The 25,446-nt window shown below is 39.9% G+C and overlaps 2 protein-coding genes across 2 annotated transcripts in view; one reads left to right on the top strand and one right to left on the bottom strand.

Annotated features, from left to right (window-relative positions):
* The first annotated feature begins 5 nt into the window (after window positions 1-5).
* AANAT (aralkylamine N-acetyltransferase) lies at window positions 6-21,024 on the top strand. Its single transcript, XM_083354996.1, has 5 exons — window positions 6-545; window positions 11,877-11,930; window positions 16,695-16,960; window positions 18,603-18,757; window positions 20,187-21,024. The coding sequence occupies exons 3-5, from the start codon at window positions 16,804-16,806 to the stop codon at window positions 20,490-20,492; spliced, it is 618 nt and encodes a 205-aa protein (XP_083211122.1). The 5' UTR covers window positions 6-545; window positions 11,877-11,930; window positions 16,695-16,803; the 3' UTR covers window positions 20,493-21,024.
* Window positions 21,025-23,188: 2,164 nt separating this feature from the next.
* The window catches only part of RHBDF2 (rhomboid 5 homolog 2), an 86,397-nt gene continuing 84,139 nt past the window's right edge, over window positions 23,189-25,446 (bottom strand). Inside the window, exon 18 of the mRNA XM_083354983.1 lies at window positions 23,189-24,935. Within this exon, the coding sequence (XP_083211109.1) occupies window positions 24,504-24,935 (432 nt within the window). The 3' untranslated portion in view covers window positions 23,189-24,503. The remainder of the gene's footprint in view (window positions 24,936-25,446) is intronic.

Raw genomic sequence — 25,446 nt, 5'->3', positions numbered from 1 at the left:
GGGAAGCGGCGGGCGGGAGAAACGAAGCGGGTGGGGAGAAGAAAGCTCGAGGAGCAGCCGCGGGGGAAGAAAAGGGGGCAGCCGGGGAAGCCCTCGAAGCAGCCTGTCTGCCTGGCCCAGAGGAGACTGGCGGGTGGGATGGAGCACGCCGAGAAGAAACCGTCCCGGGGGAGAAAAAAAAAAAACAAACAACGAAGAAAAGGAGGAGTCGGGAGTTGTCTTGGGTGTTTTATTTATTTATATTTTATTGATCACGTTTGCATTTCGTATAGTCGCTTTGGGCGGTTATAGATTTACTTAACAGTCCTGCGGGATGGCAGACCCAGCTCCCCCCTTCTTCACGCTCAGCTTCTGCTCCTGGAAAACTGGGGAATGGTGGTGGAAGAAGTATCGAGGAGTAGAGTAGCTTCCGTTGGTGAAAGGACTAATGGAAGAGGAGGCTGGGGACAAGGGAACGAAAGTCGAAAGAGAGAGAGGAAGCTTGGAAGGGTTAGAAGAACAAGCAAAAGGAGCGCAACGGGGGAAACCTGGTTAGAGACTTGGAGGTATGTATTTTATTTTCTGCTCTACAACTGCGGCAGCTCATTGCAGTGTTCTGCGCTAATGAAGAACTTGACAATCTTATAAATAACGTGTTAATAAATATTAACCTTTCTGGATATGGATCACTGCTAGCGTAGGTCAGTGGAAGGATGCCCTGGAGCCTCCGGATGTTTTGGCCTGTAGTTTCCATAAATCCTAACTAGAATATTGAGTAATTTTGGAAACTGTTATTCAAAATATCTGGAGGGCAGCAGATTGTTATCCCCGTTTTAGATTTACACACCACAAGAAGTCAAGGGAAAATTGACACAGGAGTACCTTGGAAATGAAGGAGGTGAAAAGTCAATAGGATGATTGCTGAAAGCAATGCTTCTCGCCAAAATAATAATAATAATAATAGTAGTAGTAGTACTACTAGTAGTAAGTGAGTAAAGTGATTGTTTCAGAATTAAAGTGCATCATGAAGTAGTTCTGCTACTTCCAGAAAATGGAAAAAAGTAAAGAAAAAGAAGATATTTAGTTAAGTGATATTTAACATTAGGTTCTTCGTTTTTTGTAAGAAGCAAATGATACCATGTGACTGTACCAGTGCATTGTAATAATTGTTTAAACATAATATGGGGTTAAATTCATAAGCCACATGATGGGATAAATACGATTTGCATGCACAATATGTACAACTAAATGCAAGTAAATTATACTTATGTAGTCAGAGAAGAGCCATATTAGTCTGTAGACCAACACATAATAGACAAAAACACTCTATTAAAAGGCATAAGGTTCCGCTTAGTGTGATGTGTGAAAATGGTGTCTGTAGAGTTCTTAGTGAATAAGATTATGAAACTGTTTTTAGAAATAATAATATGTACTTAACATTGACATCCAGTGTAATGATTATATGTTTTAGATAAATATAGATGAAATAAAAATATAGTACTTGTAGCAGGAATTGAGGGTAATTTTCAAGTAATTCACATTCATAGTTAGAAAATCTCATGTATTCTCTATTGTTATACCATCCTCAAGTTTCTAACTACACATTGTGGAAGAAATACAGGATTCCACATTGCTAGGCTACATGAAGTTCAGAAAATTATTTGGTTAATGACTTAATTTATGTTCAATATTTAATGAAGTATCTTATAATAGTTGCTGTCACAATATGGCTGCCATGTGAGAGAACATATCTCTGTTTAATCTAGGTTTTCAATAGCTTGGCAGCAGATTGGTTCCTGTAATTTCGATCTGTTACTTGCCATAATTTAGAACAGGAATGGGCAAATAATTTTCCCAAAGTGTCATATAAGAAACTGGGATTGTTATGGACAATCCCCCTTCCCCTGCAGCTGCTGCCAGTGCTGCAAGCTGGACAGGGACAGTCAAAGGGCCGGATGTGGCCTGCAGGCCATAAAATGCCTAGTTCTGATTTGGAATATGGGCCTAGGGAATAACTGATATAATTTAATATTAAGACTCAGTTATTTTTTCTGACCGGGGCGAGCTACAAAGGTGATTTTCTCTTTCATTTCCATCTGGCCTAGTTGTACATCTCGTTATTGGAATTTGTTGCAAAATGAAAAATTCATTATTCCAATTATGAATAATTATTTAAATTTTATCTACATTTTTTTTCCTCCTTTCCCATACTATAAGCAGCACAAGTAGGGAAAGTGATAGGAGCAAAATATTTCCACCTTACCCTAAAGTTTGGAATTTTTGAAATGATATGTTTCCACATAAAATTCAGGCAACCCTTATTCTTAAAACTCTTATCTTGGAAAACGTGCTTGCTCCATCTTGTGGTCATTTGTTTTCTTACCAGAAACATCTCAAGGATTTCTGACCCAATGATTATTTTAAATTATGAGCTGAAATCATTCATGTTTACAGAATGGAAAAGAACACACCAAATAATCAGCTATATGGATGAGGAATATTTCTTATAGAGATACAGAATATTTTATTTGCTGTACTAAAGAGATGTAATGTAATTGTTGTAATTGTTAATGGATGAACTTGCTGTCTCAAATAGTCATGATAATTTTTCTGTTTTGCTGGGTATTTAAATTCTAGTTACCTCAAACAGTACTCCCAAAGGCAGTTTTATAAAGATACTCCTAGCAAACATACAATTAGTAAGGAAATACTAATGGGAGCAGGTCAGAATTTTATCTGTGTTCTGTGAAAATTAAGAAGAGCATCCCTGTTGGGGAATTGCCAGCTAGGCTGAAGGGAGTCATGCAAGGGCCAAGCTTGAAGTTATTGCGTAGCTGCAAACAGCATAAGCATGACTTCTCCCAAAATCCTTATTTGGTTGTTTCCAGAGTAAGGCAAGCAGTCTGGTGAGATTCTTGTAACATAGCTGATAAACAATAAAGTTACAACCTGAGTTGGAGTTCAACCTGGGTTATAGTATTGAGACAGCATTGGTTGCGCTTGTGGCTCAGGGTGAGGTGGGGAATCCATCCTTGATCTCATAGGTCTCTCAGTGGCTTTTAATAGCATCAGTTATGGAGTCTTTCTGGACTTGCCTAAGGGATTAGAAGCAAGGAATTGTTTTGTGCTTGCTCTTCTTCTAGTGCTGGCTCCATTTTGGACTGGGAGAGGGTTTAATCCTATGCTTGTTCTAGTTGGGTGCCTCAGGGCTTGGCTCTCTTTCCACTCTTATTTAATATTTGTGTGAAATTGCTGGGTGATGTCATCCATTGGCATCATTGGGAGTGAGATATCAGTATGCTGATTATACTGTCAGGCGTAAACAAAGAGCTCCAAACACAGAGGTCCAATTTATTGCTTTATTGCTCAAGCCTATTCACAGAAATCTTCTCAAACTAACAGTCTGCATCTGGATAAAAGTAGGAATGGTTCAATGACATTCAAGGGAGGCTGGACTTTATTCTCTTGTGACTATGTAGAGACTCTTAATTCCCCCCTTGATTTCTCCCCCTTCTGCCAGTCTCTCTCCAACAGGTACTGAATTAATATCTCTATCCTTGATTGGATAAATGATGCTGTTGTGATGTTTGCCCAGTGGCTATATGAGTCTGGATGAGGAAGAACAGGCTGCCACTCAAACTTATCAAGACCCAGTGGTTTGGGGCCTCCTGATTCTAGTGATTTTTCGTCTTTTAATATTCAATGAGATAGCAATCCACTGAAATTTGGGGGTCTTCCTAGACTTATGCTTCCTGTTTGAACAGCTAGTGGCTGCGGAGGGCAGGGGAGGGACAAATTCATTTTGTGTGCCAAATGCTCTCATTCCTGAATTGGGAGGCCCTGATTACATTGACTCATCCCTTCCCAATTGAATCACTGTAATGTGGTCTATGTGGGACTGTCCTTAAAAAAAAATACTTAGATGCTTCACCTGGTCCAGAACCCAGTGGTGTGGGCAGTTTTGGGTGCACCAAGGTTTGTCCGGGTTACACTGTTGTTAATGAACTGCACTGGCTCCAATTATGCTTCCAGTGACAACATAGAGCTTATCATCTTTAAGCTGTGCATAAGGCCTTTATAATTGTGCTACGATTCTTTTAAAATTCTGATTGGAGGGAAGAATACTGTATTAATTTATAGAAGTTATGTTTTTCTTATTGATTTGTTCATATGTGAAAAGGGCATCCATGTAAATTTTCTAAATAAAAAAATGTTATAATCCATAACAACATGGTATCCTTTGTGAGATAAATTGTAGGGTTTTTTTTGTTTAGTCACTATGACTAAGATTTTTTTTTAAAAAGGAAATAGATATTATATTGTCCAACCATTACAAAATTTAAACCACTTCTTTCCACCCTTTCTCCAGGTCTCTTTTAGTAGTTATAAAAGGTCAGATTAATCGAAGGTGGTCAGACTCTGGTGACATCTATTTTGCTGCTATAAGCAGGAAAACGGATGAGAAGCAAGTGGTTGAGAAGGCCGAAGGTAGTAATGATGTAGTTTGTATGATACGACAATGCAGAAGATACAGCAATGAAAGATTGATAATCCAGGGAATTGAAAAAAAAGGTTTTTTTTGCTCTCTCTCTCAGATGGAGTTTTCCTGGTTGCCATGTTAGCAACCCCATCACGTCTTAATGTGTTGAAACTAAATGCCAAATCAATAACTAAAAAAGTTTTCCATCCATAGTTTGATTCTAGATGAAGTGGCAAGCACTTTTAAGGTACAGAAAAGGATGGAAAACAGATTTCTTTAACCTGGCTGAAAAACTTTGAACTACTGGTATCACTGGGCTCTGCTTCTCCTGATATTCTGTTAATATGTAAACAGATTTATGAAAAGTAAATACATAAGATCTGACTATATTAATAGCCTATAAAATACTGTGGTGATTAAGTGGTATTTCTCTGCTTTTTCACTGTTTTAGAAATTTGGAATGCTTTAAGGCAGGGGTCCCCAACCCCCAGTCCGTGGACCAGTACTGGGCCACAGCATTCCAGCAACCGGTCCATACAAGCAAGCAAAGCCCCATCTGCGGGATGCAGGCAGCACACAAAACTATATCCCTTCCGGTCCATGCAAAAACCTCTCTCCACAGAACCGGTCCCTGGTGCCCAAAAGTTTGGGGACCTCTGCTTTAAGGGAGCGGTCATGCAGCATTGCCAGGCATTATGCAGTTGTGTCATTCCTTATTTAAATTATATTTCTTGTAATAAAAAATGGAATTAATGTTGTGAAGATATATAGAAATTATAAAATATAACCTCCATAACCGCATAGTTTATCACTTATGGTCTTCCTTCTCTGCCTTCCAAATCCAGTGAATGAGGCAGCAGTTGCAAAATAAAAGCCTCCTTAGACAGCACCTTCATTTTTTTCCTTTGGTTTGATGTCCTTTTCCCAATAGATGGCGCTCTTAGATAATTTAATATAACACTAAATAAAATCTATGAAAATTATTTTTATCACTCAATTCTCTTGCTTAAAAGGTAGAGCAGGGGTGTCAAACTGCCGGCCCACGGGCCGGAAACGTCACACGGAAAGCTGCGCCCACCCCATTGCCGGCAATGGTAAAACTGTCCCGATACGCTGTGTGACATCACATGACGAGTTTGACATGTCTGAGATAGATGGTCATACACAACAGAGGCAATACAGTAATATTAAACTAGATAGAATTTAGTGGCAAAGAGTTGAATCTTCTATTTGGGAGATAGTTCTTGGGTTTCTTCAGCGTTGTTTCATTTATATAGCTGTGGTATGGCTTGATTCTTGTGATTATTAATATTCTTCTTTAGGACTACAATCTAATACCATTTTGTAAAAGAAGTATAGTTGCCTCCTTTTGGATTTTCTTTGTTTTAATTTTTGTTTGTTTGGTATATCTTTGTCATTGAATATTAGCAGAGCTTCATATAATCTTTTTGGGTATGTGGGTGTGCACATGCTTTCAAGTCATTTTGATTCCTGACAATTGTCTGGACAGGATCCTGCAGTTTTCTGGGCCAGATTGGAAATGGTTTGCCATTGCCCTCTGTCTAGGACTGAAAGAATGACTGGTCCAAGGTAATGTAAACTTAACTGAAATATAGAGGGAATTTGAGCCAACATAAAACAACATTATCTGATATTTATTTCATGAGAAAGCCATCCAATTTATGCTAGTTTGAAAAAGTTATCATTTAATTAATTGTACCCGCTTTTATTATTTTTACAAATAACTCAACCAAACATATTTAACACACTTTCCTCCTCCTATTTTCCCCACAACAACAGTCCTGTGAGGTGGGTTGGGCTGAGAGAGAGAATAACTGGTCCAAAGTCACCCAGCTGGAGTTCATGGCTAAGGCAGGACTTGAACTCACGGTCTCCTCTTTTCTGGCCTGGTGCCTTAACCTTTAGACCAAATTGGCTCTCAAATCTTATTCAAATTATTCATATCTTATTCAAATTAGGATTAAAAAAATTCAAATCTTAAGGTTCTTGATAATAGTTGGGTAGTACTCCTTTTCAGACCTTCATATTAAATTAAAACCTTACATGGCAGAGGACTTAGTTATTTGTGAGTCTGCCTAGTTCCCTTGCCACATGCTCTTCCAAGTTAGACATGCTCCAGGTCCCTTTTCTGTACCAATGTTATCCGATTGTATCTAGGAAGCATCCTTGATCTTTGGTAGCTCCACTCTTATTGAATGATCTTCCTACCACAACTTCTTCAAGATTCAGTTAGCCTGGCCTATCTAGCTTTCTTCACAAAGCATTAAAACTGGATTTACTCTCCAGGTATTTGGGCTGCTTAAAATTTGCTGATTTGAAATTTGTCAGAATGATTGTAATTCTAGTTGCCATTCCAAATGATAAAAAATGTTTATAAAAGACAATGGTTAAAAAAGTTTTAGAGTTTTTCCTGGTCAATCCCTGTTAATTTTAATCTGTATTTTTAGATTTATTTATAAAATATGTTAACCACTGTAATGGTATGTTCAAAGTTTGAAAGAACATATTTTTGCCAGCACACACAGGCAATAAAATTCCTGCATTGGTATCCTGGGTGATAAAATGGAAAGTGACAGTAAAAACAAATCAGTTATTGAGCTTTTTCCAATCTAGTCCTTTTTTTCTAATTAATGAATCTGATTTTTTTTTAAAAAAAAAACAACAACACAAGAATCATGGTTTTGGGTGTAATCAGTTTTCAGGCATTCAACCAGAATATAACTAAACAAATCATTACTGTTGTAATAAGAACATTGTGATGACTAGTGATTTCTTTATGTAGCTATTATATTCCAAGTGCCACTAGTATTTGTCTTCGACAATTTGTCAATTGTCATTATTGTATCATGGGCTAGTGTTCTTGATCTTTAGGCTTTTATTCCCATTCAAATGTCTCCAAATGTTAAATCCTTTAGGCTGAAGTCCCATATTTGTAAACAAATGTAAGCAAGTACTGTTTTATCTTTGTGGAAGTATGTTGGGCTTCAGAGCCCCTGAGTTTCCCTTATTTCTAGTAAATATTTTGTAGAACCATGCATGATAAGATTAAAATATTATAGAGTAGCCTGATATTTCACAAATTTTACACACGGAGCTATGATTTTGAATCAGTGACAGCATGTGGTATGATAAGACAATTATGGTTTTCTAGTATATCCTTGCCAAAGGAACATTAAAAATAATTGATGATAAAACATTGTGGAATATTTAATACAGCTTTAATTATGAGCGAATAGCTTTTGAAAGGTATTTAAATGCACATTTTGCATAGGGCAAACCTATGAATTTTAGAATTGGGATGTGTTAAATCATTTCTAATTTTAATTTTGAAATGGTAGATTTTTGTGATCTCTGTTGAATTCATACAGCTCATATTTCAGGGTTTTTTTTATAGGTAGCATAGCTGTTTTGGGTGAAAAAGCCTATTTAATGTAGAGAAATCTCACTGTCTAGTGCAGGGGTGTCAAACTCAATTTCATTGAGGGCCACATCAGCATTGTGGTTGCCCTTGGGGGGGCGGGGAGGCTGTGATGGGTGTGGCCTATTGGGTGGGTGTGGCATACTGGGGGGGCATGGCCAGCTCAACATCACTTGCTTCAGGGGTTCCTGGGTAGGACTGGGGCAGATCTGAGGGTCTCTGGCAGAGGAGCATGGGACCGGGGCAAGTGCTGGGACATGGTCCCTCCCACCCTCCCTCCCTTCCATCCTCTGTTCTTTCCTTCCTCACTCCCACCCTCCATTCCTTCCTCCCTCTGTTCCTTCCTTCTTCACTTCCTTCCTCTGTTCTTTCTTTCTTTTTTCCCTACCACTCTCAATTCCTTCCTCCCTTTTTTCCTCCCTTCCTCCCTCCCTCTGTTCCTTCCTTCGCCTTCTCATCTCTTTCCTTCCCCTGCGCTCAGGAAGGGGTGATGGGAGGGGGAGGGATTGCCAGCACTAAAATGCTGCTGCTGGCCATTCCTATACCATGTGGGCGGGTGGGGGCGTCCTGTTGAAAGGGATGCCTCGTGGCTGCCAGGCTGGAGGTGCTGGGGGTGGGGCTGCTGATCTAAGCCAGAACATGCTCAGCCTAAGATCCACTGGAACCAGCAAGGAGCTGCCCCGCCGCTTCTGTCCTGCCCCCTGGGTGTGCGCACAGGAGACAGCCAGTGCTGGCATCCTGGGTGAAGTCAGCCTGCAGGGCAAGACAGCCAGCAGGGACACTGGACTCTACTTGCGTGCGCACCCAGGGGACGGGGTGGGGCTGCCCCATGGACTTAAGGCTGAGTGCATTCTGGCTTTGATGGACGCAGACAAGTTGTAGATCAGTGCCAAACCACCACCAGCACCTCCAGCCTCGCAGCCACGAGGCTTTCCTTTCACTGGGATAGACACTCCCCATGCGGGATAGCAAGACCAGCAGCAACATGGCAGCACTGGCAATCTCTCCCCCTACCATCACTCCTTCCTGAGCGTGGAGGAAGGAAAGAGATGAGAAGGAGAGAAGGAAGGAAGGAAGTGTAGCAGAGAGGGGAATGGGGGGATCAGCATTGGCTGGGAGGCTGAGGATTCAGCAGAGAGGTCGGGAGCTCCAGAGGCCTCCGTGGAGGCTGAGGGCGGCGCGGAGCTCTTGGGGAGGGATTTTTAAAGGAGAAAAGAAGATTGACTGGGGGAAGAAGATTTTAGTTTCTCTTTTCCAGAGAGACAAGCTAGAAGGAGGGAGAGCAAGGTAGAAAGTTTATTATCTGGAGAGAGAATAAAAAGCCTTTTTGCCTTCCTACCTCGTTCTTCCTCCTTCTGGCTTGTCTAAAATCTTTTTCCCCCAGTCAATCTTCTCTTCCCTTTTAAAAATCCCTCCCCAAGAGCCCCACCACACCCCCAGCCTCCGCGGAGGCCTCTGGAGCTCCCAACCTCTCTGCCAAAACGTCAGAGCTCTGGCAAAGCCTCTCAGCCAGCGCTGATCCCCCCCCAATTCCCCTCTCTGCTACACTTCCTTCTCTCCTTCTCATCTCTTTCCTTCATGCTCAGGAAGGGGTGATGTGAGGGGGAGATTGCCAGCACTGCCATGTTGCTGCCAGTCTTGCCATCCTGCATTGGCGGGGGTCTGCCCCAGTGAAAGGAAAGCCTCGTGGCTGCAAGGCTGGAAGGGCTGGGGGGGGGGGTTGGCATTGATCTACAACCTGGTTGTGTCCATCAAAGCGAGAACGCACTCAGCCTAAATCAGCAAGGAGCTGCCTTGCCACCTCTGTCCCGCCCCCTGAGTGTGCGCACAGGAGATGGTCAGCGCCGGCGTCCTGGGTGAAGTCAGCCTGCATGACAAGACAGCCAGCAGGGAGGTTGGAGTCTGCTTGCACGTGCACATGTGTGGTGGGGCTGCCCCATGGATTTAACGCTGAGCGCGTTTGGTTTTGATGGATGCAACCAGGTTGTAGATCAGCGCCCAGTTGGCCTGGGCTGGACTGAGGTGCGGCGGACCAGTCCTTCGCTCTTTTCAGAGCAGGTCCCCGGGCCGGATGGAACCACATGTCGAGCCGCATCCGGCCTGCGGGCCTTGTGTTTGACATGTCTGGTCTAGTGTGATGGTCCTCTGATCTCTGAAACATCATTCCAAGGACCATAGCAGGTGTAAAGTTGCTCTAATATAAGAAGAATATTATAGTTCCTGCTCCTTTCTCCTCAAGACTTCCTGTTTTTGAAGTCTTTGATCATCGAAACCATACTGTATGTGGGTAGGGCAGAGCAATGAAAGCTGAGGATTCTACCACAATGGGAAGGATTGTTGTTCTTTTTCTAAAGGAGGAATGTCAGGAGAGACAGAACATAGCTTCTTCAGCCAGGAGGCTTTCTGGACAGGGAGCTCGGTTGTTGTTCCTGGGATCTGTTGGAGCCACTCTCTCCGAGTCCCAAGTGCTTCTACCACTGAGAGACCATCTTGGCCTTTACTTTCCACATCCTCTCCAGTTTCTCCTTGAGCCCCTGATACTTCGCCAGTTTCTCATAGCAATAGCAGTTAGACTTATATACTGCCCATTCTGTTTTACAGCAGAGGCCCCCAACTTTTTAGGCACCAGGGACCGGTTCTGTGAGGAGAGGTTGTTTTTTTTTGCAGAAAGGAGGTGGTGTGGTTTTGTGTGCTGCCTGCATTCCATGGATGGGGCTTCGGTTGTTTGCGCGGCCCAGTTTCTGGCATGCCGCAGCCCGGTGCCAGTCCGTGGACCGGGGGTTGGGGACCTCTGTTTTACAGCACTCTCTGGATGGTTCACAATGTCAGCACATTACCCCCAACAAACTGGGTCCTCATTTTACCGACCTCGAAAGGATGGAAGGCTGGGTGAAACCTTGAGCCCCATCAGGATCAAACACTAGGCTGTGGGTAGAGTTTGCCTGCAATACTGCACTTAACCTCTTTCGTCAGGGCTCATGCTCCTTCTTCCTGATATTGCTGTCACTTGGCACTGCTATATCTATTACCACGGTTCCTTGTCAACTACCACGATGTGTGGTTGATTAGCTAGCACCTGCTTGTCTGTCTGCTTTGAAAGTCCCACAAGCTCTTAGCTTTCTTATTCTCCATGATCTTCTGTGAGATCTCCCATCTGAACTTAAGAGGATCCAGCCCATATTCCGTGCAGATATTCCTATATATAATGCAAGCTACTTGGTTGTGCCATTCAGAAGATGCCAATAGAATACTCACAAACCTGACTATCATGATGAGCGCGCGCGCGCGCACACACACACACACACACACACGGCATGAATTAGTTTCTTGTGGTTTCTATTCTCAGTCTAATCTCAGCCCTACTTTTCTTGCTGTTTGTTTATATTCTGTGTATGTATCACAAATAACTGAATATATTAAAGACATAGGAGTACAGTTATACTCCAAGCAAAATATTTAGAAGAGAGGTTATTAACCTATTTGTTAATGTGGTAATAATAAACAATTTAGTTGGTGCAATTAATGGATCAAAAACAATTCCAGGAAGACAATTATATGTACAGTAATATTGATTGAGTACATTCAGTTTCAAGCGAGAAATCCTTTGAGAATGAATAGTTCCAGGAAGAATGTATGCAATGTATTTTTGTTCCACCAGTACTCTGCCAATGTGCCCTGCTTAGCTATTCACTTGTGGCCTCTAAGATGCCCTTTGTATTTAGTAATAATCTAAAACACTTTATCCCTAGGGAGAAAATCATGCCAAGAAAGTAAAGCCTGCTACCGTCTTTTTGTTGACATGTCACCTTAAAGCTCTTTTGCAATTCTATGCCTCCTGAGGGTTTAAATGTTTTAAGAAAATCATCACGTGCTACTAAAATAAATGTATAAACTGGAGTTCCCTAAGTCTCTGGAAAAATAAAAGCTGGGACCCCATTAACATTCACTGCAGTCTTCTTTGTCCTACTCTCTTAACAGCAATGTCATTGTGGAGAAGTCAATAGACTGCTAAAAGAAAACTCAAATATACAGGTAAGAAAGATACTGCAATTCAACTTAATTTAATGAAGTTGATTTCCAAGGTCAAGAAAAGTTTCATTCCGAAGTTAATTTGAACTGTTTCTCCTATAGCAGATAGCATTTGTTCATTACACAACGTTAAATTGTAATATGTTAAGTAATCAGATCATCTGAGCAGAAAAGTATAATGTGAAGGTAAGATTCATATTATAATAATATGAAAGTAAGATTCATTCCTTGCTTATATTACAAATATAACAAATCTGAAAATATTAGTATTGTATCTTCTATCCTGGTATTTTGCATATTTTAATTGTAACATCAATCTTTTAAAAAATTAAATATAATTATTCAGTCATAGTACTTGCATGTAATCACACAATCATTTTTTGCAGTGGGACATTCAGTATACAAGAAAATTAAAGTTATTGTGAGAGAAGCTTGACAGTTAACTTCAGAGAATTAAATCTTAAAATCCTAAGATTCCAAGGATTTACAATTATTTAGAATTTAGAGAATGCGTTCTGTTGAAAAAAGGGCACTTTTAAGAAAATTCAGGATTAGAATATGATTTAAATAACCTATTTTTAAATGATTTATTGTCAGGTTAACTTATTGGTATACGTTAATATATATTACATAAGCCCAAAGCAAAAAGTAGATGAGTGAAAACAATAGTTTTTCTAGAAGAGACAAGTAATGTCAGAGACAATCTATTTTCTGGTCCAAGATATTTCTCCCACACACACACAATTGTGTAATTAACAATAAGAATTTTCTGTACCAATTGGTATAGTTAATCTACATATCTTTAAACAGTGATTAATAAATACATTATACTGAATATTTTTTAATGCTTTCAGCTTTAGAGAAAATAAAATATGAATACTTTTCTGGAAACCAAATTGTGACCTATAGTCAGAAATATCCTTGCATTTCCCAATAAAACAAAATTACTAATTCCGTGCCATACAATTTGCAGTTAAATTTTCCAGAGGTGGAATTTCATTTTAGAGTTTACCAATGTCAATGGATGCAAAGAATCTCTGTAAAATTATTAATAGTGAGACAGGCCCATTTATATGATATTGCACATATTGAATTGAAAATTAATTATATAAAAATTAAGGCATAGCCTGAACAAATCCCTTATCTTTGGACAGAAAAAAATATTTTTTTTAAATTTTTTTTATTATTTTAATTCCATTTATATCCCGCCCTTCTCCGAAGACTCAGGGCGGCTTACAAGCTTAGCAGTAGCCTTCATTCTATGTATATGCCTGCTTATTAGGGCTTTCACACACACCCTAAGCGGCATTATTACAAAGTCAGCTTAATTGCCCCCAACAATCTGGGTCCTCATTTTACCTACCTCGGAAGGATGGAAGGCTGAGTCAACCTTGAGCCTGGTGGGACTCGAACCTGCACTAATTGCAGGCAGCTGGTGTTACTTAAGGAGGCATTAGCCCACTGCTCCACCAAGGCTCTTTTACTTAGGCCCATTGGTTAGGGATTATAGCACCCTGCAATATGTATTGTTGCAGCAGTGCTTCTATTACTTTTTAATTTCTTCTTACGAATGCTGCATATGTAAAGAATGTTGCACACAGTAGCACGTTTTTTTACCTTCCTGGGGCAGTGCAGAGGGGCTGCATAGTAATTAACCTCCAGATATATGATGAGTAGATGCTACCATAGATCAATAAATTGGGAAGAATTTCACTGACATAGTTGTACAAACATTCAACGTAGAAGACAATAGATAATAATAATAATAATAATAATAATAATAATAATAATAATAATAATAATAATAATAATGATGATGGTGATGATGATGATGATGATGGGAGGGACCTTGGAGGTCATCTAGCCCAACCCCCTGCTCAGGCCAGAAAGCCTATACCATTTCAGACAAATGGCTGTCCAGAATCTTCTTAAAAACTACCAGTGTTGGAGCATTCACCGCTTCTGGAGGCAGGTTGTTCCACTGTTTAATTGTTCTAACTATCAGGAAGTTTCTCCTTAGTTCTAGGTTGCTTCTCTCCTTGATTAATTTCCATCCGTTGCTTCTTGTCCTGCCTTTGGGCGCTTTGAAGAATAGATTCAGATTGCTTATAAATTATTGGTGAATTTAAACCCTTTATTGTTTTATTGAGTTTTGGAAATTCTAAAAGTTTGGAAATACTGTGGTTAATAGTAAAATAAATCCACACTGAAGTTTTGTGTTTGAAGTCTGAGAAAAATGCTTAATCTGCTACCTGGATTGTGAAAAAATGTTTTGTGGAAATTAAAAGGAATAGATATTATAAAAATACAGTCTGCCTCTCTATTGGTTTCTGTTGAAGACCACAAATATAGCACCTTTGAGAAAAACTGAGAAGCTAGATACCGTATATGAGTGTCATGATATCCTCTGCTCCAAAGTAGACAGATCAGGAAATGTACAATAAGCTGCGTGTATTGTAGGGGAAATCTTATTCAATCCCAAATCAAGCAGGCTTAGATATTAGCAGGTTTGATGTCACTGCTAATTCCTCTTGAGCACCCCTGTAGATTCTATGCTAAAACACACGGCCATACATGTGAATAATAGAAATAAAATTGCAAGAGCCAAGAATTAGTTCGTAGAAATTTGGTTGAGATGAGGCCACTAAAGAAATCCACATAATAATCACTTGTTAGGTTTAATTGCTAGCTTTATAGTGGATTTATTAGTTTTCCTCACCTGTTTTGTTCTTCAATTCCTTTTCATACCAGAACCCACATTCAGGAAGAGCATAGTTAGAAACAATACTTAGAGCGTTTACATGGATATTGTGTGCCCAGTTCTCACAGTGTTAAGTTGTAGTCATAAAGCCCTATCCAAATCAGTTTTATATGGATATTCACATGGATTAAACAACATAAATCCTTGTAGATACAGTAATCTGTAACTTCGATAATCAAATGATATAATCCACTTTTTCTGACATGGTATTGCATTTATGAGTATTTTGCTAATTTTGTTCTTTGGTTCTCATGAACTAGAGCTAGCCTACACTTAGTAGACCATATATCAGTAAAACAAGCATCAGTAATAGCATAAATGCAAGCTTTTTGGTTTTCTTTTTTCATTATCTCTGATTTTGCTTCTGATGGTTATTCACAAGATTTAGATTCTGCTGTGCATATCCACATTTGAAGGATTCCGTGAAGGAATTTGAGCTGGGTGTGTATCACTTTAAAGCTTCAGCCCAAAGTCTAATGGCTTTAGCTCAAAATAGACTAACTGGAAATAATTCAATTCAGCTGAATAATTGCGTCTGGAATGATTGCCCAAAATGGACAATGTGAATAAATCAAAACCCAAAGTCTGGTTTGGCTATTGCATTTTTGTAGATTTAATAGTTCCTCAACCCATGCAGACCATCCGACATGGAAAATATAGATATATGTATGTAAATTGGTAAGACCACACTTGGAATACTGCATCCAGTTTTGGTCGCCACAATATAAAAAAGATGTTGAGACTCTAGAAAGAGTGCAGAGAAGAGCAACAAAGATGATTAGGGGACTGGAGGCTAAAATATATGAAGAACAGTTGCTGGAATTGGGTATGTGTAATCTAATTGAATTTATTGAATTTATTGAATAATGAAGAGAAGGGTGAGGGGTGACATGATAGCAGTGTCCCAATATCTCAGGGGCTGCCACAAAGAAGAGGGAGTCAAGCTATCCTCCAGAGCGCCTGAAGGCAGGACAAGAAGCAATGGATGGAAACTAATCAAGGAGAGAAGCAACTTAGAACTAAGGAGAAACTTCCTGACAGTTAGAACAATTAATCAATGGAACAATTCCACAAGTTGTGAATGCTCCAACACTAGAAATTTTTAAGAAGAGACTGGACAGCCATTTGTCTGAAATGGTATAGGGTTTCCTGCCTGAGCAAGAGGTTGGACTAGAAGACCTCCAAGATCACTTCCAACTCTGTCATTCTATTCTATTCTAAATGTATGCTAGTATATCTACAACCAGCAGTTTAATTGTTCTGAAGATAAAAACAAGATGTATATTACAGTGTCAATACATACAAATCGATATTACAAAGTTCCAAGATTCAGGTTTAGAAAAGGCATAGCCTTACTAGGTGAAAGTGTTAGGAACATAGGACTCCTTTGGCAGAATTAACTTGTACAGAGGTAGCTAATACATTGGTCTTAAACCTACTGTTTTTCCCCCATTTGTTTTAGACTGTGCCTTAGCATTTGAAAAAAGGGACGCAGTGGCTCAGTGGGTTAGGACGCTGAGCTTGTCGATCAGAAGGTCGGCAGTTTGGCGGGTCGAATCCCGAGTGCCGCATAACAGAGTGAGCGCCTGTTACTCGTCCCAGCTTCTGCCAACCTAGCAGTTTGAAAGTACGTAAAGATGCAAGTAGAAAAATAGGGACCACTACGGTGGGAAGGTAACAGCGTTCCGTGCGCCTTTGGCGTCTAGTCATGCCGGCCACATGACCACAGAGACATCCTCGGACAAGCGCTGGCTCTTTGGCTTTGAAACGGAGATGAGCACTGGCCCCTAGAGTCGGAAACGACTAGCACGCATGTGCGGGGGAACCTTTACCTTTTTTACCTAGCATTTGAATATTTAATAGGCTTTGCTTTTGTGAGCTGGACAGGAATAAAGAACCTGATAGACATTCTGTTTCACAGTGGGGATGATAGCAAGGATCAGAAGCTAGCGGTCATGCCAATTTCCTAACAACAAAAAAATTGCAAGTAATACTTCTCTCTGCAGGTCTTCTCATCTGCTGGCTAATTGTGTTGGAGGCAATTGAATTAAATAGCTATTCCAAAAGGAGGAGAAGAAACATTTACAGAAGAGGCAGATATACCATAGATAGAAGATGTCTATGATCAGTGCTTTGCCATTTTTCAAGTCTCCTTATCTCAGATCTTCAAAAAACTCCCTTGGGGGCCAGCGTCGACACACTCTTCCTGCAAGTGAATTCCGGTGCCTCACACCTGAAGATGCCACTGGAGTGTTTGAAATTGAGAGAGAAGGTAAAATCCATTTCTTGTGTTTAATCTTAAGCAAGACACGTTCATGATATGGAAGAACTGTATAACTGGACTGAGTAGGATAGTTACACGCGAGTTGAGTGTGTGATATGAAGAAAAGCAAGAAAGCAGTAGTGTGGTATAGTATTGTAAGCTGTAGCCAGGGCAATTAAAAAGCAGAATTTCATCTTTCTTGCACTTTTTCTCCAAATACATCAAGCATGGCACACTATGAACATTTCATGGTTATCTCCCACGTTCCCAAATGCTGAGAAGTCAAAGCAGACTAGCTAGTGGGAAGACAAACTAATACACAATGTGCCTAAATTCAGAAACTGAACTGGTTTAGTGTATTGGTGAAAGGCACCAGATTAGAAATAGTGAGATTATGATTATACTTCTATGTTAAGGAAAGAAACCAGCTGGGTGTCTTTGGGTCAATTACTCTGTCTCAGCTCTAGGAAGTAAGCAATGACAACCTACTTCTGAAAATGCTGCCAAGAATATTGCAGGGACTCGTCCAGGCAATCAACAGGAATCAACAGATATGAAGGCACCCCTCTCCCCAAAAATCAAATAAAGGAAAAATACTATAATAAATAGGGAATTATTGGGGGGGAATACCGCTCTAAAGTTTAATCCAAAGCATTAGAAAAGCTAAGGTTTGGAAAGACTTAATGACAGTAAAATACTGTATATTCAAGATTTTCATCAGAATTTCAGACATAAGATCTGATACTGATAGTTAAATTAACAGTGCATCAATAAAAACCGCATCATCCCTTACGTATAGGGTTTATTTGATATAAATAATATTTTATTTATTTATTTTTGGGACTTATATGCCGCCCTATCTCCCGAAGGACTCAGGGCGGCTAACAACAATAACGTACAATAAATACAGAAGTTAAAAATATGGTGTTCAAAAAGATAAAAATCAAACTCTTTTCTAAGCAGTAAGCAGAAACTGAACAGAACAGTATCTCTTTCAACTACAAGTTGCAATTGGGTCATGCATAGAGGGGAAGAATTCTGCTGGCTAACTACAGAGAGAGCATTTCTTTTCCCATTTCTAATCTTTGCAGATGGCAGTAGCTCTGTAATTAATCCATTTATGTTCCATATTTTACCAATTCTCCCCCCCCCCATTTGTATTTCCTAGAGACAGACAGAAAGGCAGAGGGGTATATGATTAAACTGATTTTTTTCATTAGATAGTTCTGGGATTTTCAGCTAAACTTGAACATTAGTGTGATTTAGACTATGCCCCAGCATAAATGTGGTGCACATTTGCATTTGAAATGTAATTAGGCTAAAGATTAACTCAGTTCCCAAAAATGTATGACTTGATGCATTTGAGTGCTTATCTGCTAGTTCTGCCTGTAACTGAATCCTGGCATAGCTGATAAAAGAAAACCCATTGCGGTGAAAGGCATCAGTTAAATCCCCTCATAGAAAAACCTGTAATAAGAAGAAACCAGATTGGATTCCTGAAATCTCAGTTTGCAAGACTCGAGGGCTTGTCAGATTCATCCTCTCACCTAGAGAGGGCAGGGCCAATATTTTCCTAGCTTTCTGGAGAAGTTTAATCTTTTCTGTAATCGGCAGGACAAAATTTAACATCTCCCTTTCTTCTTCCCTCAAGCCTTTATTTCAGTGTCAGGAGACTGCCCCCTCCACCTGGATGAGATTCGCCATTTTCTTAACCTATGTCCTGAGTTGTCTCTTGGCTTTTTTGAAGAAGGTCAACTAGTTGCTTTCATTATTGGCTCCCTCTGGGACCAGGAAAGACTCAGCCAGGTAAGCTAAATATGTTTTTGTTATTTTATACAGTATTGGGGAGAGAACGAATGAGAATGGAATCTGAACTCAGTTTTCTTTTAAAGCAGACATGTCAAACACAAGGCCCGGGGCCCGGATCCAGCCCGTGAAGTGGTTTCATGCGGCCCGCGAAGCCATCCTGGAAACAGTGAGGGAACGGCCCCCGCTGCCTTGGCCCTGGCCCAGAGACCCTCCTGCCACAGACCCCCAGATCTTTCCCACTCCTGCCTAGGCCCCCATAGGCACCCTTCATGCGAACAATGTAGAGCTGGCCACGCCCACCCAGTAGGCCATACACACTCGTCACGCCCACCCAGTAGGCCACGCCCACCCTGGCCATACCCACCCGGCCCCCTGAGGGCAACCGCAATGCTGATGCGGCCCTCAGTGAAATTGAGTTTGACACCCCTGTTTTAAAGAAATTATTCAGCATCTGTCATTAATTAACAAGGGAGGAATATAGGTATGTAGGTAGAGAGATAGATGCACTTATAAATACGTTCACCGCCATCGGTGCACCAAATCCTTAGAAAATACGCTTCTATTTATATAAAATTTCATTTTTTCAAACTTCCAGACACTATTTAATTGTTAAATAAGCAGAAAAACTTCAGTTAATCTGAAGAGCAGTATTTCACACTTTTGCACCTATGAGCAAACTGCTGAACGATTTATTTGTTCCTTGCCTGCTTTCCCTTCCAAAATATATATTAATGCACATACAGTATGATGCTGAAAGATGGCTGTGTTTTCATAAAGTTGCGGCACAGTAATTACATTGGATTAGAGTACATTTAGTTAGAAAGTAGTAATCAAAAGAGCTTTACAGAGTTTGGACATAATTTCAAGTGATCCAAAATGGGCCATGGGAGAATAGGTTTGTTGAAATGCAGTAGGCTTTGTTTCATCAGGGCCAGCTTCTGGCCAACTTTTTCTGGGCACAAAAATGTAAGCAGGATCAGGGTTGGGTGGGATCAGGGACTCCCAGAGCTGTAGAGAAAACTGTAGAAGTTGAAGAAAACGATGGAAGTAGACAATGGCCAACTACAGACCTATTGTTATCAAGGAAATCACACGGATGTGCCCAAGACGTCACAAGAACTTTCATCTACAATGAAAGTTCAATTTATTCAATAAGTTTATGGAAACGGGGCGAGATAGATTGAGAATGCAAAAATCCTATTCTGAAGTGATTGGATTCCTTGAAGTCATAGCTTATCTCTGCAAAAGTTAGAAAAATAAATAGATTGTGTGAATAAAGAAATGACATGATTCTTACTGAGAGACCAATGATTCAAGGATCTGGTAAGGCAAACATTTTGAGATGAATATAGCTGTTAACAGGAGGAGATTCAAAAACCAACCTCTAAAAAGCATTTTTTTCTCTCTCTCTCTTCTCCCATGGCAGGATGCACTGACCCTACACAAGCCTCATGGTACCGTAGTCCACATACATGTTCTGGCAGTACATTGCACTTTCCGCCAGCAAGGCAAAGGATCCATCTTGATGTGGCGCTACCTACAGTACCTTTGCTCCTTGCCCTATGTGCGTCGAGCCACATTGATGTGTGAGGACTTTCTCATTCCCTTTTATACGAAGTGTGGCTTTAAAGTGCTAGGCCCCAGTGAGATCACTGTTGGTTCATTAAATTTCATTGAGATGAACTGTGCTATTTGGGCTCATGCATTTATGCGCAGAAATAGTGGCTGCTGAGATAATATTTCCCCTTCCTGTTTAATTTCCAACAATTTGGCTAGAAAACAAAACAATATCTGCTGCGATCCTCAGTCCTTCAGATGGAGCTAAAGTCTAGTGAATCAAGGAAGTGCTGAAAGATAAGACCTTCGTGGTCCATGAATATAAGAGTCTTCTGTTTCAGCAGTTTTGAGCAAGTAAATGTCAGGACCCACCTCAATCCACATCTTAGGAAATAAGAACTCTTGGATGCAAGTTTAGTCCAAAAGGAAAATGTTTACTAGGATGGAATCGATTGTGGCAATACAAGACGGAATCTAACAAAGTTACATTTCAATCCTATATAAAGCATTCCCATTTCAGCCCCTCCCCTCATCCATTTGGTCAGATGTCAGGCCCTTCCATGGGAAAGGGAACTCTCCTTGGTTTTATGGTTATTGCTTCCTTTTTTGTTGTAATGAAAGATGCAATCCAGATCTGTCACTCCCCCTCCCTCCCCCAGTTCAAATGTTCCCTGTTGTTTGAAGATGCCTAAAGTCTATCTTCTCCCCCCCCTTCGGAGAGATGGCAGAATCCCCAGAATAAGCACATTGTTCTACCTATACATTTATGAAATGTGATATAAATGGATTCTGACAGTAAACCTGCCCAGTCTGAAAAGGAAGTAGTGATAGATCCAACCCTTTGAAAGTTTCACCATTGTTACTACAGTATGTGATCTACAACCGTTACTACATACTGTTACTACAGTATGTGATCTACAAGCGATGATGAACTGTAAGCTGCTACAGTCATTCAATTGTAAGATAAGAAGAATGTTAAGATTACAGGCAAGGCTGCCTTTAAAAATTATAGCTAAGCCTCAGACTTCTCTCTTGGGTCTTGTACTGGTCAAATTCTCACATGAGGATAAAGCTGTAATGAAGTTTAGTATGTTGTTTAGTTTGATGTGAGAACTAGGCAACTTTGCATTGTGCAAACCATGTGAAAAGTATTAGGACTGTGAAAGTAATGACTGTAAAATAGAATAAGGAATAATGCAAGAATTTATTTTCTCAAATTTAAACTACGAAGGCAGCAAAACATGATAGCTACTTGCGGTTCTAAGATTTGGTAGTAACAGTTACGAGTACTGCAGAGTCATTATAAATTATGCATTTTGCCTTTCATGTTTCTTTCATTAACAATAACAGCTCTATTTTACAAGAGTTCAATTGCACTTTGATCTCATAAAATTGGTTACTTTCAGTTTCATAGTATTCAAGCAACTAAGTGTATTTACACAAAACTTACTGTAAATTATTGCTTTTTGTTCACTGGAGAGCAATTCTATACCTTGTTATGCTGGTTGGTTTTATGTAAGGATATGTAGCTTAATATGTTGTATAAACATATGCTGCCTTAGCATTAAAGCTACTAAACTGCACGATGCAGGTAGAGTAGTCCACTTAAGGCTGTTCATATAACCATGGTTCAAAATTACAATAGCCTTGGAAAAAGTGACTTATAACCTGTACTCACACTTAATGACAGTAACAGCCTGGTGATTTAACAACCACTGTGAAAATTGTCTGATTCTGACTTAACTTACGATCGTAACAACTTACAATGAAAATTCCCAGTCCCAGTTGTGCTCGTACATTGGGGGCTACCTGCATAAGTCACAGTATATGATTGCCACTACAATGATAGCTAATTGGAAAAAATATTATTTTCCAATGTGGCACAAGCATCAGTCAGAGGTTTGCAAAACATTTTGAGTTCCAAAAGGGGGGGGGGAGTTTCCCACAGTTGAAATGGCTGTATTTTGAATATAGGTCAGAATGCTTTGTACTATTGTTTGAATTTTAAATTTTAACTAATCAGCTGTAGATGTGGGCATTTTCTGGTGCAATCTGATCTACTTACCACAACTGCAGTAGAAATAACCAAGCCAAGGAAGAAGTTAGGCTATTCTGCCTTCCTTATGAACAGAGCAGATACCTGCTTTTTTTTTTAATTGGTGTGGGACTGGGAAATGGCTCCTTACTAAGGCAGTATAAGCATATCTACTCCAAGTAAGCACTGCTAAATTCAATGAAATTAGCTCCAAGGAAAACGTTTAGCACTTCAAATTCATAACCCATTGTCTGTAATCAATGACTAATTACAAAGTAGTTGCACATTTGAATTCATTACTTGGTCAGCCTTGTGCATAGGAAATCATTAAAGTTCTTACCATTGAATAAGGAAGCATTCTTCAAATGTTATTGCGTGTGCAATTTATCACTTGTCAGGTCAGCAATAAAAGTCTTTTTCCCCCTAACGTGTTCTTGGGTTCCCCCCCCTTCCTATGCCGTGATTATAATCAATTAGACTATGACATTGGGAAGTTATTTTATACAATACAGCTAGGTTGGATTGTGATTGGGGGTTATGGCAAAGGATGGCAAACTACCATTACTCGGTCACTCCACAGGTACACCATTCAGATAATGAACAAGATTCCAAAAGCAGGCAGTTAGGGACAAAATTACTAGTCAGACAGTAGATACCTGAAAGGCAGCCACAGGGCTTTGTGATACATGTATTTGTCCTAATGGCACTTTTGTGAAGATATTTGTCAAGGATTTGCAAGGAACAATGCAAGAGGAATGGCAAGCTTTAACCGGTTTTGGGAAACAAGCGGGATACAGGGATTAAGCATTAAAATTAATATACTTTGGATGCAAAGAAATGATTACCAAATCTATCTTTAATGAAAATTAGATAAACAGTGTCAACTGAGACACATTGTTCAGTTCAAAGGAACAGTCTAATATTTACACATTAGCAACAATAATTATAGAAAAATATTCTCAACCAAAGGCTCTAATAAATTACCACATATACACAGTAAGATTTTGGAATGCTTTGTTGCTTAGGGCAAAACAATGAGTCAGAATTCTAAATTAACTCTGCTATGTAGCTACCGCATGTTCTCTGAGATAATGTACCTCCAACCTGAATACTTCTAATTTAGGGTTAGAAATACATACACACAAAAACATACATATACTCCTCGTAGAATTTAAGCTCATTTATTTAGACCAAAAATATTTTTTTACATTTCTCATTTTATCACTAGAGAATCTGATTACCTTCCTTTCCTTTTACAAAGGAATTACACTTCAAGTGTTCTTTTAAAGAAATTCCAGGTTGCTGTGTTACCAACCCAATGTAAATATTGGAATAACTACCCGCATTTCTTACTGAGGACAAGGTGCCTTTAAAAGCAATGTTCTTGGTCAAAAAGTATTTGACCCTAGTGACATACAGAACGTAAAACAAGAATTTGCATATAAAAATGCCCCTTGTACAAAAAGATGGGGTTTATTTTCACAGTACAATTCCTAGTACCATAAAAAGGCACTAAGGCAAGGAGGACTGTCACAAGGTCCAAGCACCATATTGTGCCAAAAGGCAGTAGGAAAGGAACCCCAAACCAGGATTTGCATAAAAAGGAGGGATTTCAAGTAGGAAAACATAGAAAATGGCAGGTGGTCAATGGAAGCAGTTCAACAGGGTGTCCATAGCTAATACGATCTTTGAAAGTCATTGGCTGACCTCCATCTCACAAATGCCCAATCAGCCACACAGATGAAAGACGTCTTTGGATTCTTTGCCAGTTCCTCAAAAGAAACTTGACCTCGAAGGCTGAATTCATGTCAGGGAGGGAACTCCGCAACAAAGCTTTACAGAGACTACCTTCTGATGCAAGGCACATAAGTGGGAAATGTTCTGATAACAAGCCCTGGTTTATACTCGTAACTCTCCAGGTTATGATTAATTGATGTTTAGTTATATTTTACTCTGGACATCCAGAAGAACGTACACCTCACAAAAGGTGGCAGGGACTACCCACTTGCTTGGCTTCAGCACTTGGTGCATGCTGTTTCATGAATGATACTTAAAAATTCCAAATAGGAAAGTGGAAACGAAAATGCTCTGCTTTACACAGCCATAGCTGCCTCTGTCCTTGTTCCTCAAAATCCTTTCTACTAAATCCACTTAAATGCTTCCTCGGTGCAAGGTCTGGTCCAAGTCATACTTCTCGCAAAACTTGGTTGTGAAAGGCAAGCAGGTTAGATATTCAGTCCACTGCCAATTGATGGGATACACATACAGCCAGATCACAAGAGAAGCAAACAAGCCAACGAAGATCAGGAGCGAGACAATGATCATCACCCGTTTGCGGTATTTGTCTGCAGTACCAAAAGTGATATAGGGCAGGAAAGCAAAAGAAAGTAATAGGCCACTGAGGAAACCAAATATGTGTGCAATATTGTCGATCCATGGCAGAAGACCACAGGCGAAAAGAAAAAGGACAATCCCAGAAAGATTTAAAAAAGCCTTCCATGGATTCTCTAGGACCTGCCAGCTCTGGAAGAGCTCCACAAAAAGGCAGGCTAACAAGCCAAACTGGGATCCCGCTGGGCCCACCTAGAAGAGAAGGAAAAAAAATAATTATAGCAGGATATCTTTATTATATCGTATTTGTATATCCACCCATCTCGCATTAAAGTAACTCTGGGCAGCATACAACACATAAAACAATGTTATATGTTTCTATTAATGTTATTAGTAGAATAATATCTTTATTTACAGTACTTCTAAGTGGGCTGCTAAGTGCAAGCAATCGTCTGTTGCATCCTGTATTTTGGTATACTTTTACATTAAAATATGTATTGATCAATATAAACAAATATTCTTGTGAATAGGTGTTTCTTCTTTCTGTAGTGAAAACTGGACGGCATTCACATTCAAACAGAAACAAAGCAATGCTCAGAATTGTGTTTCTAAAGCCATGTGAATATATTTCTGATTAAATGAATGTAGACTTGTCTAGGTCACAGTTCTGCAACCCGCGGCTCTGGAGCCGCATGCAGCTCTTTCAGCTGTCTCCTGCAGCTCCCAGTCCTCTGCCATGTGCAGTCCAAAAAAAAAAAAAAAG

This window comes from Vipera ursinii, assembly GCF_947247035.1.
Source record: "Vipera ursinii genome assembly, chromosome: 2".
NCBI lineage: Eukaryota > Metazoa > Chordata > Lepidosauria > Squamata > Viperidae > Vipera > Vipera ursinii.
This window is presented reverse-complemented; position numbering and strand designations above follow the sequence as displayed.

Bases quoted from the DNA above. Each gene is read 5' to 3' on its own strand.
- AANAT (XM_083354996.1), top strand. From the start codon at position 16,804: ATGTCTATGATCAGTGCTTTGCCATTTTTCAAGTCTCCTTATCTCAGA. The intron at 16,961-18,602 runs GTAAAATCCATT...TCTTCCCTCAAG, and splicing joins GTTTGAAATTGAGAGAGAAG to CCTTTATTTCAGTGTCAGGA. The intron at 18,758-20,186 runs GTAAGCTAAATA...CTCCCATGGCAG, and splicing joins ACCAGGAAAGACTCAGCCAG to GATGCACTGACCCTACACAA.